At 45.6% G+C, this 25,349-nt stretch overlaps 1 protein-coding gene and 1 long non-coding RNA gene across 6 annotated transcripts in view; one reads left to right on the top strand and one right to left on the bottom strand.

Moving 5' to 3' along the window:
• Window positions 1-262: 262 nt before the first annotated feature.
• ZDHHC14 (zinc finger DHHC-type palmitoyltransferase 14) overlaps window positions 263-25,349 on the top strand; it is a 274,893-nt gene continuing 249,806 nt past the window's right edge. The window contains exon 1 of one of the 5 annotated variants that reach the window (XM_070461348.1): window positions 263-1,404. In XM_070461348.1, the coding sequence (XP_070317449.1) occupies window positions 1,160-1,404 (245 nt within the window). In that variant the 5' untranslated portion in view covers window positions 263-1,159. The remainder of the gene's footprint in view (window positions 1,405-25,349) is intronic. The other 4 variants (XM_070461346.1, XM_020896306.2, XM_070461347.1 and 1 more) reach the window with 4 other exon arrangements.
• LOC139033003 (uncharacterized) lies at window positions 24,148-25,106 on the bottom strand. The gene is made up of 2 exons (XR_011485624.1): window positions 24,478-25,106; window positions 24,148-24,351 (listed from the first exon to the last, which is right to left on the bottom strand). It is a non-coding gene; the product is annotated as an uncharacterized lncRNA (long non-coding RNA).

Genomic DNA, 25,349 nt, shown 5'->3' with positions numbered 1-25,349 from the left:
CAGCGGGTGCCCGGCAGGAGCGGCCCCGGGGCGATGCTGGAGGGAGCCCAGTGCCCACCCCCGCCCCGCCCCGGGCCTCGCCGGGCCAGCCGTTGGGGACCGGGGCGGGGGCGCGGCAGTGCCCGTGCGGACTTCGCCGGGCGAGAAGGAGGGGCCGGAGGAGGAGCCCGGCGGGCGAGGCGCGGGCCACCGCCCACCCAGCGGGGAGGAGGAGGCGGACCCGCTCTGAGCTCGGCGCGCGCGCTGGGGCTCAGCCTTGCAAACAAGTGTCTGTGGCGCTCGCCCCGCGGCCCGGACACAAGCGCTCCGCCGCCCCCCGGCGGCCCTCCTTGTTCCGGGCCTGGCTCCTATGGGGCAGGACCGATCCAGCGAGCCCCTGGGCGCGCAGTCCGCCAGCCGCCGCCGCGACCCTCGGGCCGGGCGGCCCCGGCAGCTCCACGCGGGGGCCGCGGACTCGGCTCGGCTGCCAGGCGCGCCGGCGCGGGGTCGCCGCGCGATCAGCGGCGCCCAGGCTGTCGCCGAGCCCGCTCCCGACAGAATAACGTGCTTCGTTTCCCCACCCACCCCTGGGAGGGGTTGCCGGGGCCGCGAGCGGCCTCCCAGTTTCCATCGCTCTCTCCTGGGGAGGATCCGCCGCCGGGAGGAAGGATTAGAATAAACCTGAACCGAGGCACAGAAGTGGCTCCCGGGGAAGCCGGCGCCGGGGCAGCCGCCTCGTGTCCCCTCGGGGCGCAGCGCTCGGGGGTCGGCGGGCCGGAGCCCAGGCGCGGCCCGCGGGCCGGGGACAGCGGGACCAAGCGAGCGGCCGCGCGAGGGGGCGGGCGCGCGGCCCACCGGGGGGGGCGGCCCGGCAGCCCCCCGCAACCCGCGGGGGCCCTGAGCCCCGGCACGCGGGCTGGACGCGAGCGAGGACCGCCGCCGCGGGCTGCGGGCGAGCCCCGTCCCTCTCGGCAGGGGATCGGGCTATGACAGCTGGGCGCACCAAAGGGTTAACCTGGGTGTCCTCGGCAAAGTTGTCGCCGAGCCGGGAGCCCGCGTAGGGGCCGCGGCGCCGAGGCTCGGGGGGCGGCCGGGGGGCCGGCGGCGGTCGTGGCTCGGTGGGGCCCGCGCGGCCGGGGGGCTGCTGGGGGTGTGCGCCCCCAGCCGGCTGCCCTCGTGGATGCCTCCCGGCGGCGGCGGGCCCATGAAAGACTGCGAGTACAGTCAGATCAGCACCCACAGCTCCTCCCCCATGGAGTCGCCCCACAAGAAGAAGAAAATCGCAGCCCGGAGGAAATGGGAGGTATTCCCGGGAAGAAACAAGTTCTTCTGCAACGGGAGGATCATGATGGCCCGGCAGACGGGCGTCTTCTACCTGACCCTCGTCCTCATCCTGGTCACTAGCGGACTCTTCTTCGCCTTCGAGTAAGTGGCGGCGAAAGCTTCCCCGACGCCTGCTTCCCCTCGATCCCTCATCCTCCCCTCGATACTTTCGTTTTCTAGAAGCCTTATCTGTTGTATATTGTTATATAATACAGACACCCCCCCTCCCTTCTTCTTTTTTTTTTTCCTTTTCTTTCAAAGGTCTGTTTGCGGGTCCGTCCCCAGAGATAATGCAGTTCTGGGTCGGGCTCTAGGAGGAGAAGGGCAGAGGGGGAGACTTGGAAGGTGTACCCGCCTTGTTGCTCCCGAGGGTTGAGTGGTACTTTGGCAGGTGGCTGATTCTTGGCGTTGGCCCGACTGCTAGAGTTTGGGGAATAGCAGTCCACCCAGATGTAGCCTTCTGTAGGAAGCGGGAAGGAGGTAGATCCGCAGAGGGGATCCACAGAGTTGGCTTCCTTTCCTATTCGAGAGCTGTAAGGGCATCATGTTAAGCTCGGTTTCCTAAATCTTCTATATGTCTTTGCTGAATATCGAGAAATCTTGGTGGTTTGAGGTCTCAGAGTGTAGGCCACCCCGTGTGGCCTGGAAGGATGATTTCATTTTTCATTCCCCTTTAGATGTTCACTCTTGGTCAACAGTTTCTGATTTACTATCAGGTTTCTAAACGCTTCACTGTTTTAAAAAAAGTTTCAATTAAAAAATGTTCCAATCTAACACTTTTCCCACCCCTTCCTAGTATTTGCAAACAGGTTAAAAAGGAGACTGTAGGCCTGTTTTCAGGAAGAGTATGACACTGCATGGTAACTTCTGACTCTAGAAACAATACTTGGGGACTTTAGAGCTTTAACTGGAGGAAAAAAAAAAGTACATGCATGTCTTCTCTGTTTTCAGGAAAATCAGATTGGCTGGTAGCAACTATCCTCCTGCCAACTAATGAAGGATCTTCTTACTTATTAACAGTATTAGATAAAGTAGTTTAACCACATTCCAGAATCAATTTCAATTGCTCTTATTGGGTCCAACATTTGCAATGCAACTTCTTATGTAATTCTTGGTATCTGATGCTCAATGAAACTTGTAGCTACTACTCCCCACCACCATTAAAAAAAAAAGCAATATATTTATTAGGGGTTCTTTGCTTTTGCTGTATCCTGGTTATTATCGGACGTGATAACACTTTCTGCCTCTGTTGGGTAGGGTTCATTAAAACTTTCTGTGTATATTTACTTTTGTCTCTGGTAAGTATTAATAGGCTCTGATTTTGTGCCTGATGTTTGATATTCCAAATGCTGTCTCAGTCAGAAATGGATGACAGGGTAATACTATTCATCTGAAGCCCTCTGACGCTGAGGGGAAGCATTTTGCATCTGAACATTGTGCCATGATGAACAATTTTAACAGGATTAAGTTAGAACAGGTGAGGAGAGAGATCTCAGATATAAGCCCCCCCCCCCCCCTTCCCCAGCCTTTCTTATAGACAGCCCGTCCATTCTGACTATGTAAAATGTTCAGGTTTCTCCCAGAGGTTCTAACTTTGATGCACCTTTGAGACTAGTTGGTGGAGTCTGTCAAGGGGACCGAGGGCGGGAGGGTCAGGGTGTGGAGAGGCTTTCGGAATGACCCGAGAAATGCCCTGTTCCTGCTTCTGTTCTTCTTGCCTTCATCCAGAGTCATCCTCTGGTCGTTACAGACCCGGGGAGCTGGAGCGAGGGGCCAGAGTTTGCAGTCAGCGTCATAACACATTCCGGCACTGACCTGATGGCTCCACATGGCTCGACAGAAATGCCATTCTTCTAATGGCGGCTTTCATTACAGGTGGTCCCCTAGACGGTGTTCACTATGTTCCTAATGTTAACAAAGTTTTCAGTGGATCTGTATTGCCATCTTTGCTCTTTTTAGCAAGGTTAAGAGTGGAGAAAGTGGATTAACTTTGTGATTGCATTGCACAGCTTCAGCCACAAGTGTGTTCCATGTAGAATCATGAATATTTCATCTTCTCTAACACAAATCCCCACTGGATGGTTAGGGGTCCCCTCCAGTTATTACTCACCATCTTTTATTTTCTTCTTTCAAACATTGCTTTTTCCAAACCATCATAAATTCATTTCTACTTCTTCATCTCTGTATGTGTTTCTTCCAAGAGTTCCCCAAAGTCCTCACTAGCAGGTTGTTAGGGACTAGCAGGTTGTTTCTGCATCAGTGTTGTGTTAATGGATGGCTGTAGGAATAAACATGTGCACTGGGATTTTGTTAGCTACTGTCAGCAGCTTCGTGTACCTGTATCTTTGGTGTCCATAAGTGTCACTTCAATTAGGTGATTTCAGATTTCAAGGAAAGAAGGCTCATCGTAGCACGAAGCCTCAGTTGCAAAAAATCATAGGGCCATTCAAACTATAGAATATTATGCTTTGGCAAGAATATTTGTCCCTGTATTGCTTTTAAGTTCACTACCATTGGTAATGCCAGAGTGAAATTAATTTGACAGAGTCTCAGAGAACCAATTAGTCACATGCTTGGGAAATGAAATGCCAGTAGACTAACAGAGATCAAGAGAGAATGCCAGTTTTGTTTTGCTCATTTTCTGCCCTCCTTCTGCCATTCCTCAGTTATTTATTGAGCATATACTATGTGGTTGCCTGTTTTGGTGAATTTCATGTCTGGATAACATTAATATTAGCAGAGTTCCGTTTTTAAACGTTAGACTCTGTGTTCTCCATTCTGTCACATGAAGGCAAATATGAAATTTGAAAATAAGACATATAAATTCTAAACTCAGTTTTAGACCTCCTTTTCCTATAACTCTTCTCCACCCCACCTCTCCTTTCTGACCTTGAGCAGATGGACAGGGAAATCTGACCAAGAGAAGTGGACTTCCTGGAATGCAGCAATAGGTATTGATGCTGTCTTCAACCCTGGAAGAAAGGCCGGGTAGAATTGTTATTCCCAACTTGAAGATGAAGTGACAGAGACTTGGAAAGCAACCACCGAAGGTCACACACTAATTAATGGTGGGGCTTCAGGCAGCAAAGCCTGTGACCCTTCTGATAGTCTGGGCTGCTCCTCCTCCATGTGTAGAATAGTGGTCACAGGTGTGTGTGCATTTTGGCAATTCAGATCCCAAGATTCTTCCCAGAAGTATGACCCTAGGCACACAATTTGACTCTTCTAAGCCTTAGTTTCCCTATCTGTTAAATGGGATTAATAATATCTACCATTAAATGTTGTGAAGATTAAAAGAAGTGTATTTAGTATAGCATCTGATATGTACCATCTACTCATTAGATGGTACGTATTATTAGAGAAGGGCTTCCCATGTGGCATTAGAGGTAAAGAACCCACCCGTCAATGCAGGGGATGTAAGAGACGTGGATTTGATCCCTGGGGAAGATCCCCTGGAGGAAGACATGGCAACCCACCCCAGCGTTCTTGCCTTGAGAGTCCCTTGGACAGAGGAGCCTGGAGGGCTAGGGTCCATAGGGTCACAAAGAGTCAGACACGACTGAAGCGACTTAGCACACATTATTAGAGAAATAGCCTCCCAGGGATGCTGGTCACCCCTTCTCAGAGCCTGTGAAGGAGGGAGTATGTGGGTTATGAAGCAAGCATGACAGGGATAGCATATTAGGGCTGAAAAAATGTGGAACCGTGCAGCCTGTGGTTGAAACAGAGGAGCAGCTTTGCCCCTGCCCCTTTTATCCAGACCCTGAGCAAGAACAGAGGAAACTTCCAAGAAGCAGGGATTGGATTTCATTTCCATTTTTGGAGCTACCATCTCAGAATGGAGGAGACAGAAAGAAAGCAACTAGAAGTCCACCTAAAGCTGCCTTTAGCTGTCCACCTAAAGTCCACCTAAAGAGTCTTTGCCAGTTAGGGCAGGGCTGTTTACCTTTGGGCATCTTTTATTCGACCTATAGAGGGCCGGTCCAAAGTGACAGCATTCCATGGGTGTTTAAGAGGGAAGGGAGGAGGTTGGTTGCAGTGCTGTTGAGATGTCGCGCTACTCCTTGCACTTATTGAGGGCTGGCTCATCAGAGACTCTCTGCAGTGTCCTCAGACTCACACCCCCAGAACAGTCATTTGAAAAGATCAGTGAACATTATCAATTTCTTTCTCTCTGACACACACACACACACACACACACAGCCCACTTTAGAGTTGAAAATTTGAGGGAAAAAAAAGCAAAAGTCTTTGGTCCTGAAGTATTGACCTTTCATAGTCTCTTGATCACCAGGGCAGAAAGAAGGAGATGAACTGGGGTGCACATGACGTTCTCATTTCCAGGGGCACCCCTTGAGGCCGGGGGAGCAATGCTCAGATCTTGGAGTTGACCGTCCCCTGCTTCTATGCTGTCACCACGGACAGTTTGGAGATGTTACTAGAGCTGAAGCTGGGATTGCAGTAGTGTTCTTAAATTTCTCCTCACTGAGAAGTCCGCTGGTGATTCTTTAAAAAAAAGTCGTTTTCTTCTCTCTTGCTGTCCCTTTGCCTTCCTTCCCTTCCTTACTTCCTCCTCCTCCTCCTTTTTTTCTTTCTTTGGCTCCTCCCCTCTGAAATAACTGATAAATAATTGGTAGTCATTGGAACTGGAGTCCTGTTTGCCTTGAAGATGGAACAAGAGACTGTCCCCCATAAACAAAAGTGGGATTTCCAATAATAGTGTCTCCCTTTTAGATTGGAAATCCTTTATTATCTAGTAGAGGGTACTGCCTTATAATACATAAAGATAACCCATTCATTTATGTGTGATTAACACATGGAGAAGGAAATGGCAAAGCACTCCAGTACTGTTGCCTGGAGAATCCCATGGACGGAGGAGCCTGGCGGGCCATGGTCCATGAGGTCGCAGAGAGTCGGACACGACTGCAGGGACTGAGCACGCACGGAACACATGTAAATTCCATGGGGATAGGGACTCTGTTTGTCTTGTTCACTCATATCCTCCCAGCATTTATAGTAGTACCTTGTGCATAGCAGCCTCTCAGTAAATATTTATCATTTAATGAAATAATGGTAAAATTGAAAGACACTGAAAAAGAACTTCTATGGGCTTTGGTTTTTCACTTTGTAAAGTTGGGAACTTTAATAAAATGTAGAATTAATAATATCTTATAGAACATTTTCCTTAGAAACATTGATTATAATGTAATTCAGAATCAAATATCATCCCTTTTCAAATGCATCAGTTGAAACAGAAGAAATCAAAGATTTTCTTGGTTACTTAGAAAACTAATGATAGAGTTGGGATGTTCTCTTCACTAACCAAGATTTCTATTTTTTTTTTCTGTATTTTTCAACTAAACACTTTAAACAAACAAAGCACTCTGTGATATATATGAAGGTTATCCCACAACCACCAGCACCTAGAATAATTTTATGTTTTATAGGGTCTTGACTTTGGATACTTGAATTTATATAATAGGATTTTTATGAATTCTATCGACTACTTATATTTCCCTGTTTTCTCTTAGCTAGTGACATCGCGTTATGCAAAAAGGACTCCTGTAGGTTCCTATAATAGGGTGACGATGGTCAGTTATTTAATGGACTGTATCTACATGCATGTTTGCTTGGCTGCTCAGTTGTGTATGACTCTTTGTGACCCCGTGGACTGTAGTCCACCAGGCTCCTCTGTCCATTGGATTCTCCAGGCAAGTATACTGGAGTGGGCTGTCATTTTCCTCCTTCAGGAGATCTTCCCAATCCAGGGATCAAACCCACAGCATCTCCTGTGTCTCCTGCATTGTAAGTGGATCCTTTACCCCACTGAGTCATCAGAGAAGCCCGCATCTACATAACCTGGAGATTTTTCCTTTGCAGTACAATGCTGCACATGATTTATTCAAAGCAGAGTTATTATTTCTTAGCAAGAGAACTTAAATTAAGGGTTTTAAGGAAATGTGTTCCTTGTTTTATAGATGAGGTTGTTAGGAAAGGGAAAATGGTGGTGGTCAATAGATGCTTATGGGCTTCTCATAGGTGGTAAAGAATCCACCTGCCAATGCAGGAGACACAGGAGGTTTGGATTTGATCCCTGGGTCAGGAAGATCCCCTGGAGGAAGAAATGGCAATTCATTCCAGTATTCTTGCCTGGAAAATCCTATGGACAGAGGAGCCTTTTGTGGGCTATAGTCCATAGGGTTACAAAGCGTCAGACATGACAGCCCAAATGCAATAGATGCTTTTATTAGATATACCAGAAATTTGAATCTGATAAAGTGTCAGTTGGTTCAAGGAAGAGCTGGGGACCTTCTTAATGCTTTTGTTTAGTTCTTCACTAAATATAAAAGTTGGTCCCAATTCAAACTAATTTTTATAAACTGGATGATCTGTTTCTCTTGTTTACCCCCTGTTTAAAAAATGTAGTGCTAGATTGATACAGAAGATTATATGTAACACATGTGCAAATTTGAAATAAAATATGATAAAGAGCACCCATGAAACTGCCACTCACTCAAGAACCACATTAACATTAGGGCTTCTGAGTATTACGTCCGCTGGGTTTCAGCCCTGGGCCGTCTTCCTGCCACTCCCTGAGGTCATCAGACCTGAGCTGCTGCTGCTGAGTCTCTTCAGTCGCGTCCGACTCTGTGCAGCCCCATAGACGGCAGCCCCCCAGGTTCCCCCGTCCCTAGGATCCTCCAGGCAAGAACACTGGAGTGGGCTGCCATTTCCTTCTCCAAGGCGTGAAAGTGAAAAGTGAAAGTGAAGTCGCTCAGTCCTGTCTGACTCTTCGAGACCCCATGGACTGCAGCCCACCAGGCTCCTCCGTCCATGGGGTTTTCCAGGCAAGAGTACTGGAGTGGGGTGCCATTGCCTTCTCTGAGTACCTGAGCTAGTCATTATTAATGCCTTGCCTTTTTACCCTCAAACTTGTTGAATGTATGCATTCCCCAATAACAGGCTGTTTAGTTTGGCTTATTTTTCTATATAAAAAGCTTGAAGGGACTCCCCTGGCGGTCTGGTGGCTAAGGCTCCATGCTCCCAATGCAGGGGGCCCAGGTTCAATCCCTGATCAGGGAACTAGATTCACATGCTGCAACTTAGAGTTAGCATGCTATAACTAAAGATCCCGAATGCTGCAACTAAGACCTGGCACAGCCAAATAAATAAATATAAATATTTAAAAAATATAATATAAATAAAATTTTCTTATATGTAAAAAAGTAATGAAAATCTTTTATTTAAAAAAGCTCTCCCTCCCTCCTCTCTCCTTCCCTTTTCTGACCTGTTGAAGAGTAAGTTTCAGATGTCATGCTCTTTATATCCATATTTTTCAGCATGTAATTCTTACAAGAAAGGATATTCACTTATACACACACAGCATTAGTATCCGTTTCAGGAAATTTAACATGGATACAATAGTCCACATTCAAATTTTGCCTCTATCCTATGACCAGTGGGTTAAAGTTCACTATCTTGGTATTTGTTTTCTATTTACCTGTTTTTTTCTCTTTTCTTCCATCTTGCCTCCTTTTAGGTGAATTGCCTATTTTTAGCATTCTATTTTATTTCCTTTAAAAAATGTGGGCTATATTTCTTTGTATGTTTTTTAGTAGTTGTTTGAGAAATTAGAATATGCATCTTTACTCTTTAATAGTCTACCTCCAAATAGTAATGTTGTACTTCAGAACTGATATGAGAAACTTATAATGTTATAGTTCCACTTTTCTACCCTTTAAACTCTTATTCTCATATAGCTTATATTTGTGTATGATACAAATCCAATAATATTATTATTTAAAAGCAGTCAGCAGTATTTAAAAGAAACATAAATGTAAATATAAGATCATGGCATCTGGTCCCATCACTTCATGGGAAATAGATGGGGAAACAGTGTCAGACTTTATTTTTGGGGGCTCCAAAATCACTACAGATGGTGATTGCAGCCATGAATTAAAAGACGCTTACTCCTTGGAAGGAAAGTTATGACCAACCTGGATAGCATATTTAAAAGCAGAGACATTACTAGGTCCGTCTAGTCAAGGCTATGGTTTTTCCAAGTAGTCATGTATGGATGTGAGAGTTGGGCGGTGAAGAATGCTGAGCGCCGAAGAATTGACGCTTTTGAACTGTGGTGTTGGAGAAGACTCTTGAGAGTCCCTTGGACTGCAAGGAGATCCAACCAGTCCATCCTAAAGGAGATCAGTCCTGGGTGTTCATTGGAAGGACTGATGTTGAAGCTGAAATTCCAATACTTTGGCCACCTCATGCGAAGAGTTGACTCATTGAAAAAGACCCTAATTCTGGGAAGCATTGGGGGCAGGAGGAGAAGGGGACGCCAGAGAATGAGATGGTTTGATGGCATCACCGACTCGATGGATATGGGTTTGGGTGGACTCCAGGAGTTTGTGATGGACAGGGAGGCCTGATGTGCTTCGATTCATGGGGTTGCAAAGAGTCAGACACAACTAAGCAACTGAACTGAACTGAATGAATATACTTTAAAACAAAACCTGTACACATATATAAAATCTAAAAGACACATATACTTGTACATATATGAAAAAGCGATAATTTTAAATAGAATTTTGTATGTATTCTCACATATTTACCATTTCTGGTACTCTTTATTTCTTTAATATGTATTATTTCTCTTGGGCCAAAGTACTTTTTAGCATTTCTTGTATGCAGGTCTGCTGGTGATAAGTTCTCTTAGATTTTGTTTTGACAGTGTTTGTTTCTGCCTTCGTTTTTGAAGGATATTTTCACTGGACATAGAATTCTAGTTTGACAGTTTCTTTTTTTCCTACCAGAACTTTGAAGATGTTGGCCCATTGTCTTCCGGCCTCTTTAATTTCTAAGATAAGTTAGTTTTTACATTTTCTATTTCCCCCTGTATGTAATGGGTGATTTTTTTTTCCAGCTGACTTGTTTTTTTTTTTTTTCCACAGTTAAATGAAGACATACTGAGGTGTGGTTTTTCTTATAATAATCCTGCTTCAGATTTACTAAAGCTTCTTAGATCTGTAGATTGATATCTTGAAGTTTTGGTAACTAGCCATTCATTGTTTCTTCAAAAATGTTTTGTCCTATCCTCTCTCCTCTCCTTGAACTTCATTAATTTATGCATGATACCATATTATATAGTCCCATGCATCTTGGATTTTTAAAATTGTTTTACTTTTTTTTTCTCTTTGTGTTTCAGTTCGAATAATTCCTGCTGGTCTGTCTTCAAGTTTACTGATTGTTTTCTCTGCTGTGTCTTGTCTTTGATGAGCCCTTTTGATACCTTACTTTTTATTTTGAGCACTCCTGTGTTTGAAAAACTGGTTTTTAAATGTGAGTTAAGAAAAATAGTTTCCATTCTTCTGCTGAAATTTTCTGTTTGTGTCCATGATTTCTACTGGATCCTTTAACACATTTTTTTTTTTTTTTGGTAGTTATTTTAGAGTCCTTGCCTTATGATGGCAGTATATCATCTCTGGATCCACTTCTTTTGGCTATTTCTTCTCTTGACTGAGGCTTACAGTTTCTCACTTCTTTGTGTTCCACATAATTTTTGATTGCATGCTAGATATTGTGTGTAAAAGAATTGCAGAGGCTTCAGTAACTTAAAAGGTCATGGACTTCTTTCAGGCCAGTAGTGTGTGGGCTGAGTCAATCTGATTTGTAATTGAAATGCGTGTGACCTTTGGTGAAGAAGCTTTGGTTGCGTTCATTTAATCACTGACTTCAGATATTTTGAGGGAAGAATAAGAACTTTCCCTTTAGCAGGGACTGGGATCTGAATCCTGATAAAAACTCTTAATGCTCCACAGCCCAGCACCAGCTTACTGAGCTGTGGGAGATTTGTTTTTCAGGCAACATGACAGCTTTCTGGGATGCTGGGGAGCTTTCTTTGCAGTCTTGTCCCTGCTTTTATACCTAGAACATCTCTTTCTGCCCAGCTGTTTGCTCTCAGCTTTTGGATGGCTGCTACAATGCCCTGGGTAAAGGCCTGAAGTGCCTGAGAGAAATTCTTCTCATTTTTGTATGCTCTGACCCCTGCCCTATCCTTGGGAAAGGTCCCATAAGTGTCAGGGCAGATCTTTCTTACGTGTCCTGCCCCATCCCAAGCTTTTGGTGTATTCTTGCTTGTGTTTGGTGATGATCCACAGGGAAGAGTTGGCTGGTGATATAGACCTACTCTGTGGCTGAGTCTCCTTGGAATTTGAATCCACAAAGCAGTCCACATGTGGCCTTTAGCCTGGTTAAAATTTTGCTAGTTTTTCCTTAACTCCTCTCTATGGTAGATTCCTGTTCTCCCTGCCATTTTGGTAGGGATGAAAGCTACTCTTGGCCTTTTTTTCTTTTGGGATGGGCTTGACACATTTATACTTCTTTGCATCCTCAGCTCCCTGATATATTTTAAAAACTGTGCTTTTGTAGCTAATCTGGCTTACTCTCATTGACAGAGTGGGAGTGATTGCTCTTACAACTTTCAACTTGTGATTTTTTTTTTTAACTTAATGTTGTGCTTCTCAGATTCATTTATGTTGTTGTGCATCTATGTAATTAGTTTTTATTGCTTAAATATTTGGTTTGTATACATATGCTCCATTTATTCATCATACTCTTTCTAATATTTCTTTGACTTCTCACTGGTTCTTGGCATTTACTTTCACTTTATAGAATATGCAAGGCTGCCTCCGCGTAGGCTTTGATTTCTTCTGAAGGGTGTCCTGGCACTGCCTGTGATATCTAGACCCAAATGCTTAGGCCTGGGTAACAGAGAGTTTAGCATGGGATGCATTCTGTTATGTGTCTACATGATGATATTAATAAAATATTTATAAAAGTGATAAATCATGACTGTCAATTAACCATTGAAGTTGTATACAATTAAGAGCAAGGTTTAAAGAAATATACATAATTACTATTTGATCTAAGTAGTGCAGTGGTAAAGAATCTGCCTGCCAATGCAGGAGATGCAAAAGAGGTGGGTTCAATCTCTGGGCTGCAAAGTATCCTCTAGGGTAGGAAATGGCTACCCAGTATTTTTTCCTGGAAAATTCCATGGACAGAGGAGACTGGTAGGCTGCAGTCCATAGGGTCGCAAAGAGTTGGATACGATTGAGTATACACATAGATGATGAGTGAGGTACTTTATCACAGATTTTATCTTCATCATCATAGTTTGATGCTAGTTTTTAATAGATTTTAAGAGAAAGCTTTAGCTCCCCCCCCCTCATTTACAGCACCCTAGGTTTGGAAGCTCTTCCCTCATCTCATGCCTAACTTAGACACAGCCCCTCAGAGGACCTGAGGTTAAGGTTCTGTTACTGACCTCTTCTCATGTAGCTGCTTTTCTTTGACAGTCCCGATAGAAGGATTTCTGACTGAACCTGCCAGCCCTCCCGGCTCTTATGGACTCTTTGGTCTCCCTGCTCTACTTGAGAGAGAAGAATCTCTTCCCCTGCCGTGATCGGCCCAGAATGAAGGGAAGCGTGACAGCCGTGTGTGTGTGTCTGTGCCTCCTTTTCTCTGGACTCCGTTTCTCCAGTCGGTAGAGGGTGTCTTTGCCTTCATTTAGGCGTGTTCTGATCCCTTCCTCCTTGACCTTCCTCTGAGAGCTGTCCTGCCATTCGAATGGACTTCCCTGTGGCCCCTAGAGAGTTTTGAAGTAGACTTGCTTTCAAGGGAGACTGTTTTATTTTAGAACATTTTAAACATATTTGAACAGAACCAACTATTAAGAAATGTGAATTTCCATACATCTTCAAACTTGGCTTTCAGAACTTCCGACTGCAGGGGCCAGCTGCCTGGTCTTTCTTCTGAGAACCATCAGAAGGTGACCAGGCTGGGCAGGGTGGCTGATAGAGAAGGGTGTAGCCAACGGTCTCGGGGGGCTGGATGTGGTCTGCCTGGAGATAGTCTTATCAGTGGGGGAGTGGCTGGCCGTCCCACTCATTTGGGAAAGAGCTGAAGCTTTAGAGTCTCCTCTCTTTGGGTAGCTTTCAGGTGCTTCTGATGAAAACAGAGGAATAGCTTATTTTAACACAAAACACTGGAGTCTGTGAGAGGCGTTAGTCCCACTTACTGTGATGGAAAATTACTGCATCTCCTTGTACAGATAGCAGAAATAGGTTGGGTCCTCACATTGTGTGTTCCTGGCTACTTCCTTGACAAAATCCAGTGTCCTTCCTCCCGGCTCCCCCCCGACCAGTTTTTCTTTTTCCTTTTTTCTCAGTGGTGTAAGAGCTTGTGACTTTTTTTTTTCTCTCTCTCCATTTTTTTTTAACTTTTATTTGTTTATTTTTGGCTGGGCTGGGTCTGCCTGCTGCGTGGGCTTTTCTCTAACTGCGGTACATGGGCGTCTCATCGCGTGGTTCTCTTATTGTGAAGCACAGGCTCCAGGGCGTGCAGGCTTCAGGAGTTGCTGCTGTGAGCTCAGTAGTTGCAGCTCCTGGGCTCTAGAGCACAGCCTCAATAGTTATGGCGCGAGGGCTCAGTTGATCCGAAGCATGTGGCATCTTCCCAGATCAGGGATTGAATCTGTGTCTCCCGCATTGGCAGGCGGATTTTTTTTTACCACTGAGCCACCAGGGAAACCCAGTGATCTGATCTTTCAGGCTATATAATCAATGCCACTTATCGTCTTGAATGGTACTGTTTTGGAGGTTTTAATGCCGTGAATTTCCCATCCATCCCTTCTTGATGGCATATAAGGGCATACTTGAACATATAAGTCAAAGTGAGGTTAAATTCTGCAGCTCTATATGGTCTATTTGTCTTTCTACCCAGGGAGAAGAATTCTGTACTCACGTTATCTCACACCTATCAACTTGATATAAATTTCTCTGCTCCTTTTTAAGATAGTGAGCCATGCAAATTGAACTCCAGAATGGTCCCAACACACACATTCAAATGATGATTTCTACTCTGTTTAGGAGAGCTACTGAGTTTATGTTTATGTACCTGTTCCATTAGCTTTAAGCATATTTTGCACAGAATATTTCAACAGGTATGCTCTTGTCTTTTAAAAAATAATTAGATACTGAAAGATAACTGTCACAAAATTATGATTTAGTCAGGATTAACACTGAATAACATTGTGTAAAAAGAACCTCTTTTTTGGCTCAAAATAAAGAAAATGGTAAAAAGTATTACTTAGAATTATTAATTATGCCTTTATGGAAGTAGGAAGCTATTACCATTATTTTTTCTTTTTAGATTTTTTTTTTAATGTGGGCCATTTTTAAAGTTTTTATTGAATTTGTCACAATATTGCTTCTGTTGTTTATGTTCTGGTTTTTTGACCTTGAGGCATGTGGGACCTTACGTCCTCCACCAAGGGATTGAACACACACCCCCTGCATTCTATTTTTCATTTAGAAGTTGAAGTGACAGCCAGAGTCCCGCTCATTTGTAACTAAACTCTTCCGCCTCTTGGCTATGGATAGTTGGGATTGATCAATCGGGCTAATGTCGTCTCCTAGAACATGAGAATAGTATTCTTCTTTCTAAAGAAGGTGTGAAGTTGTTGATTTTAGACTGTTGTATGGGTTTGTTCCTGCCACCCACTGTTGACCCTAGTTATTTTCAAGAAAAATCTGAAACGTTCCTGAGTGGGAGCCTGAATCGGCGCACAACGGGAGAGCTGCAGTGTGAAAACAAGTGAAGATGCCTTTTCCTTTCTCCTGAGTCTTTCTCCTGTATGCGTTTTCCCTTGCTGTCTTAAAATGACCCAGATTTATTATCCAACAATTTTGTAGGTTAGAAGTCCAACACGGGTGCCCCTGGACTGAATTCCAGGTGTCCACAGGGCATTCTCTTCTGGAAGTCCTAGGGTGGTGTCCACACTGGTGCCTTTTCCGGCTTCTAGAGCTAATGTGCAAGCCCCTCTCTGCCTGCTTTCCTTCCATAATCACACCTCCCTCTGATCACAGCCAGGAAAGGCCCTCTACGTTTAGGAGTGGACTTCCCTGGTGGTCTAGTGACTAAGTCTCTGCGCTCCCAATGCAGGAGACCTGGCTTCAATCTCTGGTCAGGTAACTAGATCTCACATGCCACAACTAAAATATCCCCCATGCCACAATAAAGATCTGATACAGCCAGTTAATTAATTAATTATTAATAAAAAAGAACTCGTGATTAGATTGGGCCCACACCCAGTATAATGCCCCAACTCAAAAGCTTTAATCACAGCAGGAGTCCCTTTGGTGATGTTAGGTAACATACTCACAAGTACCAGGGTTAGGACGTGGAGGTCTTTGGGTTAATCTGTCTACTACACCCCCAATCCTTATCATCCATATTAAACTGGACTTGAAATGCTGAAGACTTTTATACACCCTCAAAGAAGGGCTTGTTAATAAGACATCATAAAATGGGTACATAAAGTGTACCCCTTGATTATTTGCAGAATTCTGCGGAATTCCAAATGAGATGAGGCAGAGCATCTCAGGGACGGACTGAACTTAACTCACCTGGGTAACACCACAGGTAGGGTCCACAGGGAAGCTGACTAAGACAGGTTGGCCTGTAGAGCTTTTAGCAGGGAGCTCTCTCAGATCAGCACCTGTGAGGGGCCAAAGTGGGCCGCACCGGATAGACTAAGTCACTCTCAAGTCTGTGGCCCATTTTTCTGGCCAAGGGAACAGGCTTTTATACCTCTGCATTGAAGGCAGGAGGAGAAGGGGACGGCAGAGGATGAGATCGTGCGATGGCATCACCGACTCAATGGACATGAGTTTGAGCAAACGCTGGGAGATAGTGAAGGACAGGGAAGTCTTGTGTGCTGCAGTCCACGGGGTCTCAAAGAGTTGGACACAACTTAGCGACTGAAAGCAGCAATTAACCAGTGTTAGATGTTGACTGCAACCCCAGGAAGGGGGCATGACCTTGGGTGGTTTCCTGAGAGAGACTCTCTTGAAGCTGGCAGATGAAACATCCCCAGCAGCTGGGGGCTTGGGTACTTCTCTCCTGAAAGAATAGGTGGTGGAGTGGGACCGGGAGGGGAGGGCGATTGTCTGCTGCCTGATAACAGCATCCACTACACTTAGGCACAACTGAGTCCTGCAGATAGCTCAGCCGCCTGGCGGGATGACCCAGGCTTTGTGGACAAACCAGCCATGGGGCAGGGAGAAAGAGGGAACCCAGCTTAACAGGCAGCAGGCAGGATCAGGGTGGCCCAGAGATTCAGTCTTGTTTGGAGACAGAGAGGTGTGTCAGTGGAAGGCAGGGTCTCAGGCTTAAGGCTGAGGTTCAGCGAGAAGTTTGGTGCCTGGGGGGCTGGATGGGGCTGTAAGTGCCAGGAGAGGCTCTTGTTCTTGAGGATTTGAGCACAGAGAACCCGACAAGACCAAGGTGGGGATGTGTTTCTAGGACTGGACACAGTGTCAGGGTAGAGTCGCAGCCTCCTGGCAGAGGGGAGATCCCCTGATGGCGGGGCTTCTGCTCGGACCTCTCTGGGTCTGCATCTAAGGGCCAGCCTGGGTTTGGGGATAGAAAAGGGTAATGATGCTAGAAACCATGCTGAACTTGACTTACAACTCAATTTCTTTCTCAGTGCATCAAAAACCTGACTCCCCCAAAGAAGATTTTTAAATATTCCGTTGTTTTCCTCCCCTCGGTCTACCTAAGACAGGATAATGGGAGTAATTAGTGATGCTCTAGAAAAAGACTGGAAGAAGTACTGTCTGTTCCGAGTCAGGAAGACTGTGGAATTATTTTATAGGAACACAGTACATTGTATCCAGTGAAACTATTTCTTCTTTAGAACAAATATCGCCATTCTTATTTATTTTCCATTTTTTTTCTATTTGTTTAAAGAAAGGCATTTTGTAGTTAGAGTGATTCCATTGTCAATAAGGCCACTGTTTGCTTCTCCATGGACCAGCACAGGGGAAGAGCAAAGCTTTGCCTGTGTATATGTGTGATTAACATAAAGTGCAGGTTTGACAAATAGCCTGCTCAGTTTCTCAATATCCACAGGTTAATTCAGGCTGCAGAGGAAAAAATGGCTTTACTTGAAGGGTCTGATCAACATAATGACACTTAAGGAACCTGTGTGATTTTCTGGAGAGAGCCTCGCCCTGGAGAGTGGTAGGGCAGAGCCCGACACAGCACAGCCCTGCAGGCCTCCCTGGGCTTTCCCCAGCTCCTTGTCTTGAGTTCTGCTGCCCCCGACCGTGCGCCCACCCACCTGGTGGGGGTGGGGGCCTGAGTGTTCCCTCTGCACCCGACACTCCGAACTGCGGCTTTTTCAGACTTTAGGAGGGTGACCTACACCCAGCAGTTCATCCCTGAGATCCAGGACTCCGTCCCAAGAAGAGATGAAAATTGTACAAAGCTGCCCTTCTCTAGCCATGTGCAGGGAGCCTTATTCTATTCTACTCTATTGTTTGATTCTAGGATATTTCACTTAAAAATGCCTCTTGACCCACTGGATAGATTTCATGACCCACAGCCTAGCACCCTCCACACGCTGTCCCCAGGCCGCCTGTCTTCACCCCGCGCTGTGCCCTCCATCTGACCTCCTCCCACTTGCAACCTTGCCAGGTGAGGCCACCCGCAGCCCATCTTGCCTGCTCTTACTCAGGCCCACGTGCCTCCCCAGGCCTCCCTGACACCCCGGATGGTGATTCTTCCCGCGTGTCTGGCGGCCTCTGGACTGCTGGGTAGCACTAAGTCAGTGCCTCCGGACCTGCATGAAAATGATAATGTCCTTGGGTGGACGGGCCAGCTGAAACCTGCTTTTCCAAGCTTCTGACATCTTGTTTCCAGGTTCCCATCCAGGCGTGGAGTGTTGGCATCAACCGCCTTCATTATTGATGTGTCAGACACTGAAGCCTTTCTGCAAGAGGCGTTGCAGGAAGACCAATAACCCAGCATTTAGACATAGAGGTCAAAGATAGAAACGTTGGTGTTTCAAGTAATGGACTTCTAAAAACTATTTTTAGAAGCACAGAAATATGTAAACACAAGTAACTTTTCAAAATAATGCTTTTCCCATGGTTCATGTTGACTCTGGTCAATCTCTTGGCAAACCATATTTTAGAATTTTACTCACTGCATCTGGGAATCCTCTTCTTTTACTTCTGATTTTGTAATAGTAGAACTGTTTTTTTTTTTTTAATTCCCCATTTTGCAGATGAGAAAACTAAGGCCTGGGAGACTAGATGACTCATTCAAGGTAACACAGAGGCCTAACAGCAGAGGCAGGGTGAGAATGTTTGTCTTCTGATTGCCAACCTAGGCCTCCCCTGCCCATCATCCCTTCTTGAGGGAAGGGAGGTAGTGAGAGGAAGTGTGATTTTTCTCCATATTTGTAACTGTCAACAGATCTTGTCTTCAATGTGAAATCCTTTTGAAAATTAAAAAAAATTTTTTTTTGTTTCTGATGTGGACCATTTTTAAAAAGTATTTATTTAATTTATTGCAATATTGCCTCTGTTTTATGTTTTGGTGTTTTGGGCCATGAGGCATGTGGGAACCTTAGCTCCCTGACTGGGGTGCGAACCTGCACTCCCTGCATCGGGAGGTGAAATCTTAACCACTGGACCACCAGTGAAGTCCTGAGAATTTCTTGCTTTAAGCTTGTATTTCTTCCTTGGGAAAAGTGATGAGTGAGCTGCTATTTCATCCCTCATTTGAAGGTATTAACATTCTCAGACTGCTACAGACTACTGCCTTCTGAACTGTATCTGTTGTATTTCACAATAAAAAATTACTTTCATCTTCACCTGAGTTCATAGAGTTGGCTTTATTTTAGAGCACCTGTTTTCATTAAAGTCTAAGCACATGCAAGAAAATGCAAAATCAGTTCCTAATAAGCACTCTTGGATGGGAGAGGGGTTTTTAACAGAATTTCTTTGTCTTGTCCCTTCCAGCAAATATCATTTTGCTGTTTCACAATCTGTGATGAAAATAAATAACCTTCTAGGTGATGAACCAAAGAATACATTTTGTGAAACTTGTGGTCATTTAGTTGGATTAGAATGAATTAGTCACTGGTGTTCCTTTATTTTTTTTCTTCCATTTTTTAAAACCTTACCAGCCTGTGAAGTGGAGAAGGAAACGGCAACCCACTCCAGTATTCTTACCTAGAGAATCCTGTGGACAGCAGCCTGGTGGGCTGCCGTCTATGGGGTTGCACAGAGTCAGACACGACTGAAGCGACTTAGCACCAGCACAGCCTGTGAAGGGGCCTTCCCAGGTGGCGCTAGTGGTAAAGAACCCACCTGCCAGTGAAGGAGACACAGAAAACAGGGGTTCGATCCCTGGGTCAGGAAGATCCGCTGGAGAGGGCATGGCAACCCACTTCAGTATTCTTGCCTGGAGCATCCCCATGGACAGAGGAGCCTGGTGGGCTACACTGTAGGGTCTTGAAGAGTCGTACATGACAAGTGATGTGGCACATGTGCAACCTGTGAAGAAGTCTGTTGCTTTCTTCCCTGACCCCTGGACTCAAGGCTCCTAGGACCCAAAACTCCTGCACTGTTCTTCCCTTAAGCATTCCAAAGGGCTGGCCTGAGAACTCTGCCTTCATTTATCACGTTGTTTCTGTGGGAGAACGCATTCCCACTTTTAAACACCCGACCTAGGAATTAGCTTTGGGTGCTGCCTATTCACCAGAAAAGAAAGCTCATTTCTCAGGAGCTGATTAGCTAAGCAGAGCTCATTAGCTTAGCTTAGTTTAGCAAGTATGATCTCATTAGCTAACGTGGCATCATAACACACATGCTCTGAGCCAGCGCAGTGGGTCGGGGAGAAGGCAAGGCGGCCAAGGGAAGCGGCTTGCCCACTGCGGGGCTGCAGGCCCCGGGGCTCCTGCTAGACCAGCGGCAACCTGCGCCCAGATGGGTGCCTGGGGCAGGAGGGCACTGCCCAGGCGCACAGCCTGAGGCTGGTACCCGGTGCGGCGTGGGGGCGCTCCCTGTCCATGCTGGGTGCCTATGAAGGGCTTTCATGCTTGATCTTGCTTGATCCTCACACGACCCAGACGCTGGCTGCTGTTATCAGTCCTATTTTACAGATGAGAAAACAGATTAAGTCCACCAGTCATTGGAGCCTGTTGTCCATTAAACAGCATTTGCTAAAAGTGGCAGATAGCTGTTTTGGGCCGAGGTGTGGGGTCGGGGAGTTTGTGTCGTAATCTGCTTTAGTCCAGCAGTGATTCAATATTCTTTGCTTTCTGAAGACGTCCTGCTACTGACAGAAGCAGACTATGAGTAGATACTATGAGTTGCTTTATGGAGAGTCTCTTTCTGCATTTCTCTCCAAAGTGCAGCTGTTTGGGACTTCCCTGGTGGTTCAGTGGTTAAGACTCTGCACTGCCAACACAGGAAGAGGGTTCAATCCCTGGTGGTGGAACTAAGATCCCACAGGTGCTGCCAAAAAAAAAAAAAAAAAAAGGCACAGCTGTCTGAAACCTCAGCTTTTTCCTCTAAACATGGTATAGTAATAGCCTCTGGCGGTGATTGGCGGAGAAAACATTTCTGGAGCTTTTAAGCAGTGTGCTCAACCCACTGCCACAGATGACTTGTTTTAAAATAAACTTTTAATTTTAGTGTGTTTTTAGACTTACAGAAAAATCGTGAAAATAGGTAACTTTTTAGTTTGCTTGTTCATATTTCGCCTCTTCCTCATATGCTCTTTAGCCATTGATAGATTTTTCTTCTTGGGTGTTAAGAGCTCATGAGTAAATTCTTTATGCACTACTGGCATTTCAGGGAAAAAGATATACACAAGTACATTAGAAACAGTGGGTGAAAAAAACAATTCTCCCAAGTCAGCCCATGCCGTGCATTCTTCCCCACATGCCTGCAAGAGTGGAGTTCAACCTTGGTGTGTGAAGAGCAGCATAGCTTTCTTTCCTCTATTTCATCTATTTTCCTGGGTAATTAAAAAAAATATATTCCAAGTAGCTCAGGAGTATTTAATCTCAGGGTCTGACTCCAGAAATGTGGAGCAAGGAGAGACAACCATCTGGGAGCATGTTTGTATCACCAAGATCCTATGTAACACCTAAGTAGGTTCAAAAAAAGGTTTTTAATGTTCTTTCCTCATCTGGGGTGTGGAAATTTGACCAATAAACCTGACCAAGTGTATGTATGATGATGATTTAGAAAGTATGTTGTGTTTTTAATAACTCCGCTACATATTTGCATAAGGAACTGAATTTGGAACAACGATTTACTCATATAGAAATTTTTTTTTTTTAATCATAACAGCCTAGCAATGGTTTCACTTTACAAATGAGGCTTGTGGTTCAGTGTTTAGACTGAATGATTGATCTGAAAAAATAAAGCATTGGTAAAAGAAATTTTGTCATGATTTTGTAATAATTCAGTATGGAGTATCAATTGAGAATTCTGGATAATTATTCCCCAGCCCACCCCACTGTGACCTCAATCTTTTCCTCTTTGTTCCCTTTTTTATTTGGAATATGCCACCCTTGGCATCATTTGTTGAATTAAGTCTTGTCGTTTTGAGGGAACACTCTTTTAAATATTAATTCCCAAGGGGAGAGGTAATACATTAAGTTTGTATCATGCCTCCTCCAGAGTGTGTGTTCTCTTGTCACTTTCTCACCAGGCCTGGGGCTCTGAATAGGAAGCTACTTTGGGGGTGGTGAGGGATGGTGTCGTTTGACTCAGGAGGGACGGGCCCTGAGAAGCACAAAGAAAGAGGAAGTAGGTTGAAATGATTCCAGCCGGAGTCACAGGGTCCCATGTGTCTGTTTGGCCATTCCTGACCCTGTGATGGGTCCACAGGTTTTACTGTAAGTGGGGTCATGATTATTATGTTGAGTTTATGATGTTGACAGACCAGGACATTGAACTGATATGCCTTTGGTTGAGTATGATTTCAGAAAAGTTTAGCTCCAGAAATTAGATGGAATTTAATCTGTTGAGTTAGTAGAGGGCATAGTCCTAGACTCAGAAGAAATATCTGTTTAAGCCAGAGGTTTCCCAAACAGCATCCTGATTGCTCCGTCACTTATATGGTACCTTTGTGTAAGTTGGAGAAAGTCATTCCTTCAAGGTGATTTATTTCCAGCTGTCAGAAAATTATCATTATGTAAATATTTTTTATTAAAACAAAGACATTTCTATGCTGGAAAATTATTAAAATAAAGCTCTAATTCTGTGATGTCTACAGTGTAAATAGTGCCCCTTAATAGTAATGCTTTTGTTCAGTACCCAAGCTGTACAACTGAACAGGCGGCCCTCCTTCATTTTCCTCTAGCCTTCCTCTTCTTCCATTTCTTTGGCAATGCTGAGTCCTCACTGACCTACCAGCCTGAAGTGCAGAAAAGCCTGTGCCTGTCTGCAGGTCAGAAAGGGAGTCAGGGAAAAGGAAGATAGAGTCCTGCTTGTCGAACATCCAGGTATCCGCCATTAATGTATGCATTGGCTTTTCATTTAAGCAGCACCATTTTCAAACCTTGGATGGGGAATGCTCTGGATATATAATAATATTTCCATAAATATAAGAGGTACCCATGATGGGCCAGGAATTTGGATGTGTGCATGCTCAGTCGCTAAGTCGTGTCTGACTCTTTGCAACCCCATGGCTCCTCTGCAACCTGCCAGGCTCCTCTGTCCATGGGATTTCCCAGGCAAGAACACTGGAGTGGGTTGCCATGTCCTCCTCCAGGGGATCTTCCTGACCCAGGGATTGAACCTGTGTCTTCTGTGTCTCCTGCATTGGCAGGCAGATTCGTTATGATCAGCGCCACCTGGGAAGCCCCTGGGAATTTGGATACCTATCACCAGTCCTTCCAATGAGTGGCCCTGTGATGCAGACGGTTCCCTTGGCTCTGAGAGGGTGGGCAGTTAGCTCAGAGGCACCCATCTAGTCAGTGGCAGGAGCAGATTGTGGGTGTAGGCCGTGGGCCTGCAGACCTGCTCTCCTCCTTTGTGGACTTAACCCCTTCCCTGCCCCGTGTCAGCTGTACAAGGCATGTCTGGGGCCAGGGTGGTGCCTTTCCTCCCTATGTCCTGCCTCGCTGGCGAGTACAAACAGCATCCCAGAGGTGGTGTCTGGATGGGGAACCCTCCGCCCCACGGTACGGTTGTCATTTGGGTGAAGGTCCCATGCATGTCATATTCTGCCAAGGTTTTGCTGGCCTGATTTCCCTTTGTTCAGCCAAAATTTATTGGCTGCAAGAAAACTTCCCAGCCATCCCTTGGAAGGAAAACTCACTCTTAATGTTCTTCCCATTATGAAATTAAATTCTCCAAATAATTGTTTTAGACTGCTTAGACCAAGCCACTTTTCATCGGAGAGGACACAGAAGCTGTCTCAGCCTCAAAGTAAAAGCAAAAAAAAAAAAAGAACTCCGGGTGCCTTGGACACATGATTATAATAAAATTGGTGTACTTTCAAGAAGGGCAGACCTTGGTGCTTATGTGTTCATTTAATTAGTCTGATGGGACAAGCACTTCTTGTTTGCCTGGCTCCATGTTCTGTATTTATTTCGAGTTGATTAGGATGGCATGTGAACTTGGAAGTAAATAAACTTTGATTGGGTGGATTGCTTGGCTAAGTAAACTCACCATCTACTTCTCAGAAATCAAATAATCAGGAATCAGGTTGTTTTTCTGTGAGTGCTCTCTGCTCTTGTAAGTATTGTCGTCATGTGGCTAGGAAATATGAGAGTCTTTCTTCAAGAAATGATAAAGGCCAAAGGTAGAACTGGGTCCAAGAAGGAACCAGAGATATTAATGATGATAAATCTTTAAGGGGTCATTTTGTTGGCTGGATCTGATATGTAGGGGATATGTCTGTTTTATGTATCAGTTTTCAGCTAGGATTAGGCTTGTTGTGGATAATAAAAAAACACCCCCAAGTAACTGACTTAATCAAGATAAACATTTATTTTTCTCCCACATAAAACATCAGAGGCCAGCAGTGCAGGCCAGGCAGCTCTGTCCCACGAGGTCTGCAGAGACCCAGGCTCCTCCCTCTCGTCCGTTCCTTGTTTCCTGGGATATGACCTCTGTTCCTGTGGTCAAGATGGCAGCCAGGGCTCCAGCAATTGCATCTGAGTTCCAGGCACTAGGAGGGAAAAGAGAAGAAGAAGAAGGGGCCAAGAGGGACCCCCAACTGACTCCCATAGAGCTGCTGCATGGCCTCCCCCTTCGCATTCCATCTGCCACATCCTGGTCATCAGGTCCTACCTACCTGCAAAGGCGATTGGGAAGTGAGTCAGATCTGAGCTTCTGCATGCCCTGCTTGATCTTCTGTGACTGAGGAAGAAGAAGCAAACTGTTCTTCCTGCCTCTGTGTCTGGGGAAGTGGTTGTGTTGAATTCACAGGGCAGCAGTGGGTGGTACCTTCTGAGGCCGGACTGGGTGGGACCTGAGGTGGGCCCTCTGGGGCGTTGATGCCACAGCTCCTCAGCCTTCTGGTTTTGGAAGCTCTGATTGGATGCTGCCTCCTGGGGGCCAGGCAGCCGCAGGTCACCCTCCCCTGTGGCTGCCCTCCACTCTCCCCAGCATGGATAGTGCAGGTCCTGTGCTCCGAGGGGACCTTCTCTCTTCTGGCTGGTGGGGAGACTCCAGAATCCACGGAGGTGGTCGAGCAAATGAATTCCCCTCAGCCTGCTCATTTCCTCTTTCCCTTCACTGCCACCGTCATCCTAGGAGAGTGTTCCTCAGTGGTTCCTGATGCCTCTAAGGGTGTGGAGACCTCCTGGTGGACAGGTTTTCTCCCTCTCGCCTGGCCGCTGTCCTAAGAGGTGGCCAGTGCCTCCTGGGAGCGGGCCTGGCTTGTCAGCACGTCCCCAGCGGCTTCTGTTTGTGGCTGGGAGCCTGCCCAGCCCGATGGCATCTGGTTTTCATTCCTGGCTTGGGATCCTCTGGGTCCCAAAGGTCAGCCAAGCTTCAGTCAAGAAATGTGTCGTGCTTATTGTGTAATCACTTTCCACTGAAGGTGGGAAAACGCATAAGGGTAGAGTGTACCACGTCATTTCAGTGTTACTCGGGCGTGGGGAGTACTTGTCTGGTAAAACTGGCTGGTTTTGTTACAGCGTATTAAAAAAAAAATGATTTCTG

The sequence above is a fragment of the Odocoileus virginianus genome, chromosome 34 (genome assembly GCF_023699985.2).
Source record: "Odocoileus virginianus isolate 20LAN1187 ecotype Illinois chromosome 34, Ovbor_1.2, whole genome shotgun sequence".
NCBI classification, from domain to species: domain Eukaryota; kingdom Metazoa; phylum Chordata; class Mammalia; order Artiodactyla; family Cervidae; genus Odocoileus; species Odocoileus virginianus.
The sequence above is the reverse complement of the archived record's forward strand: the minus strand, read 5'-3'. Positions and strand labels throughout refer to the sequence as shown.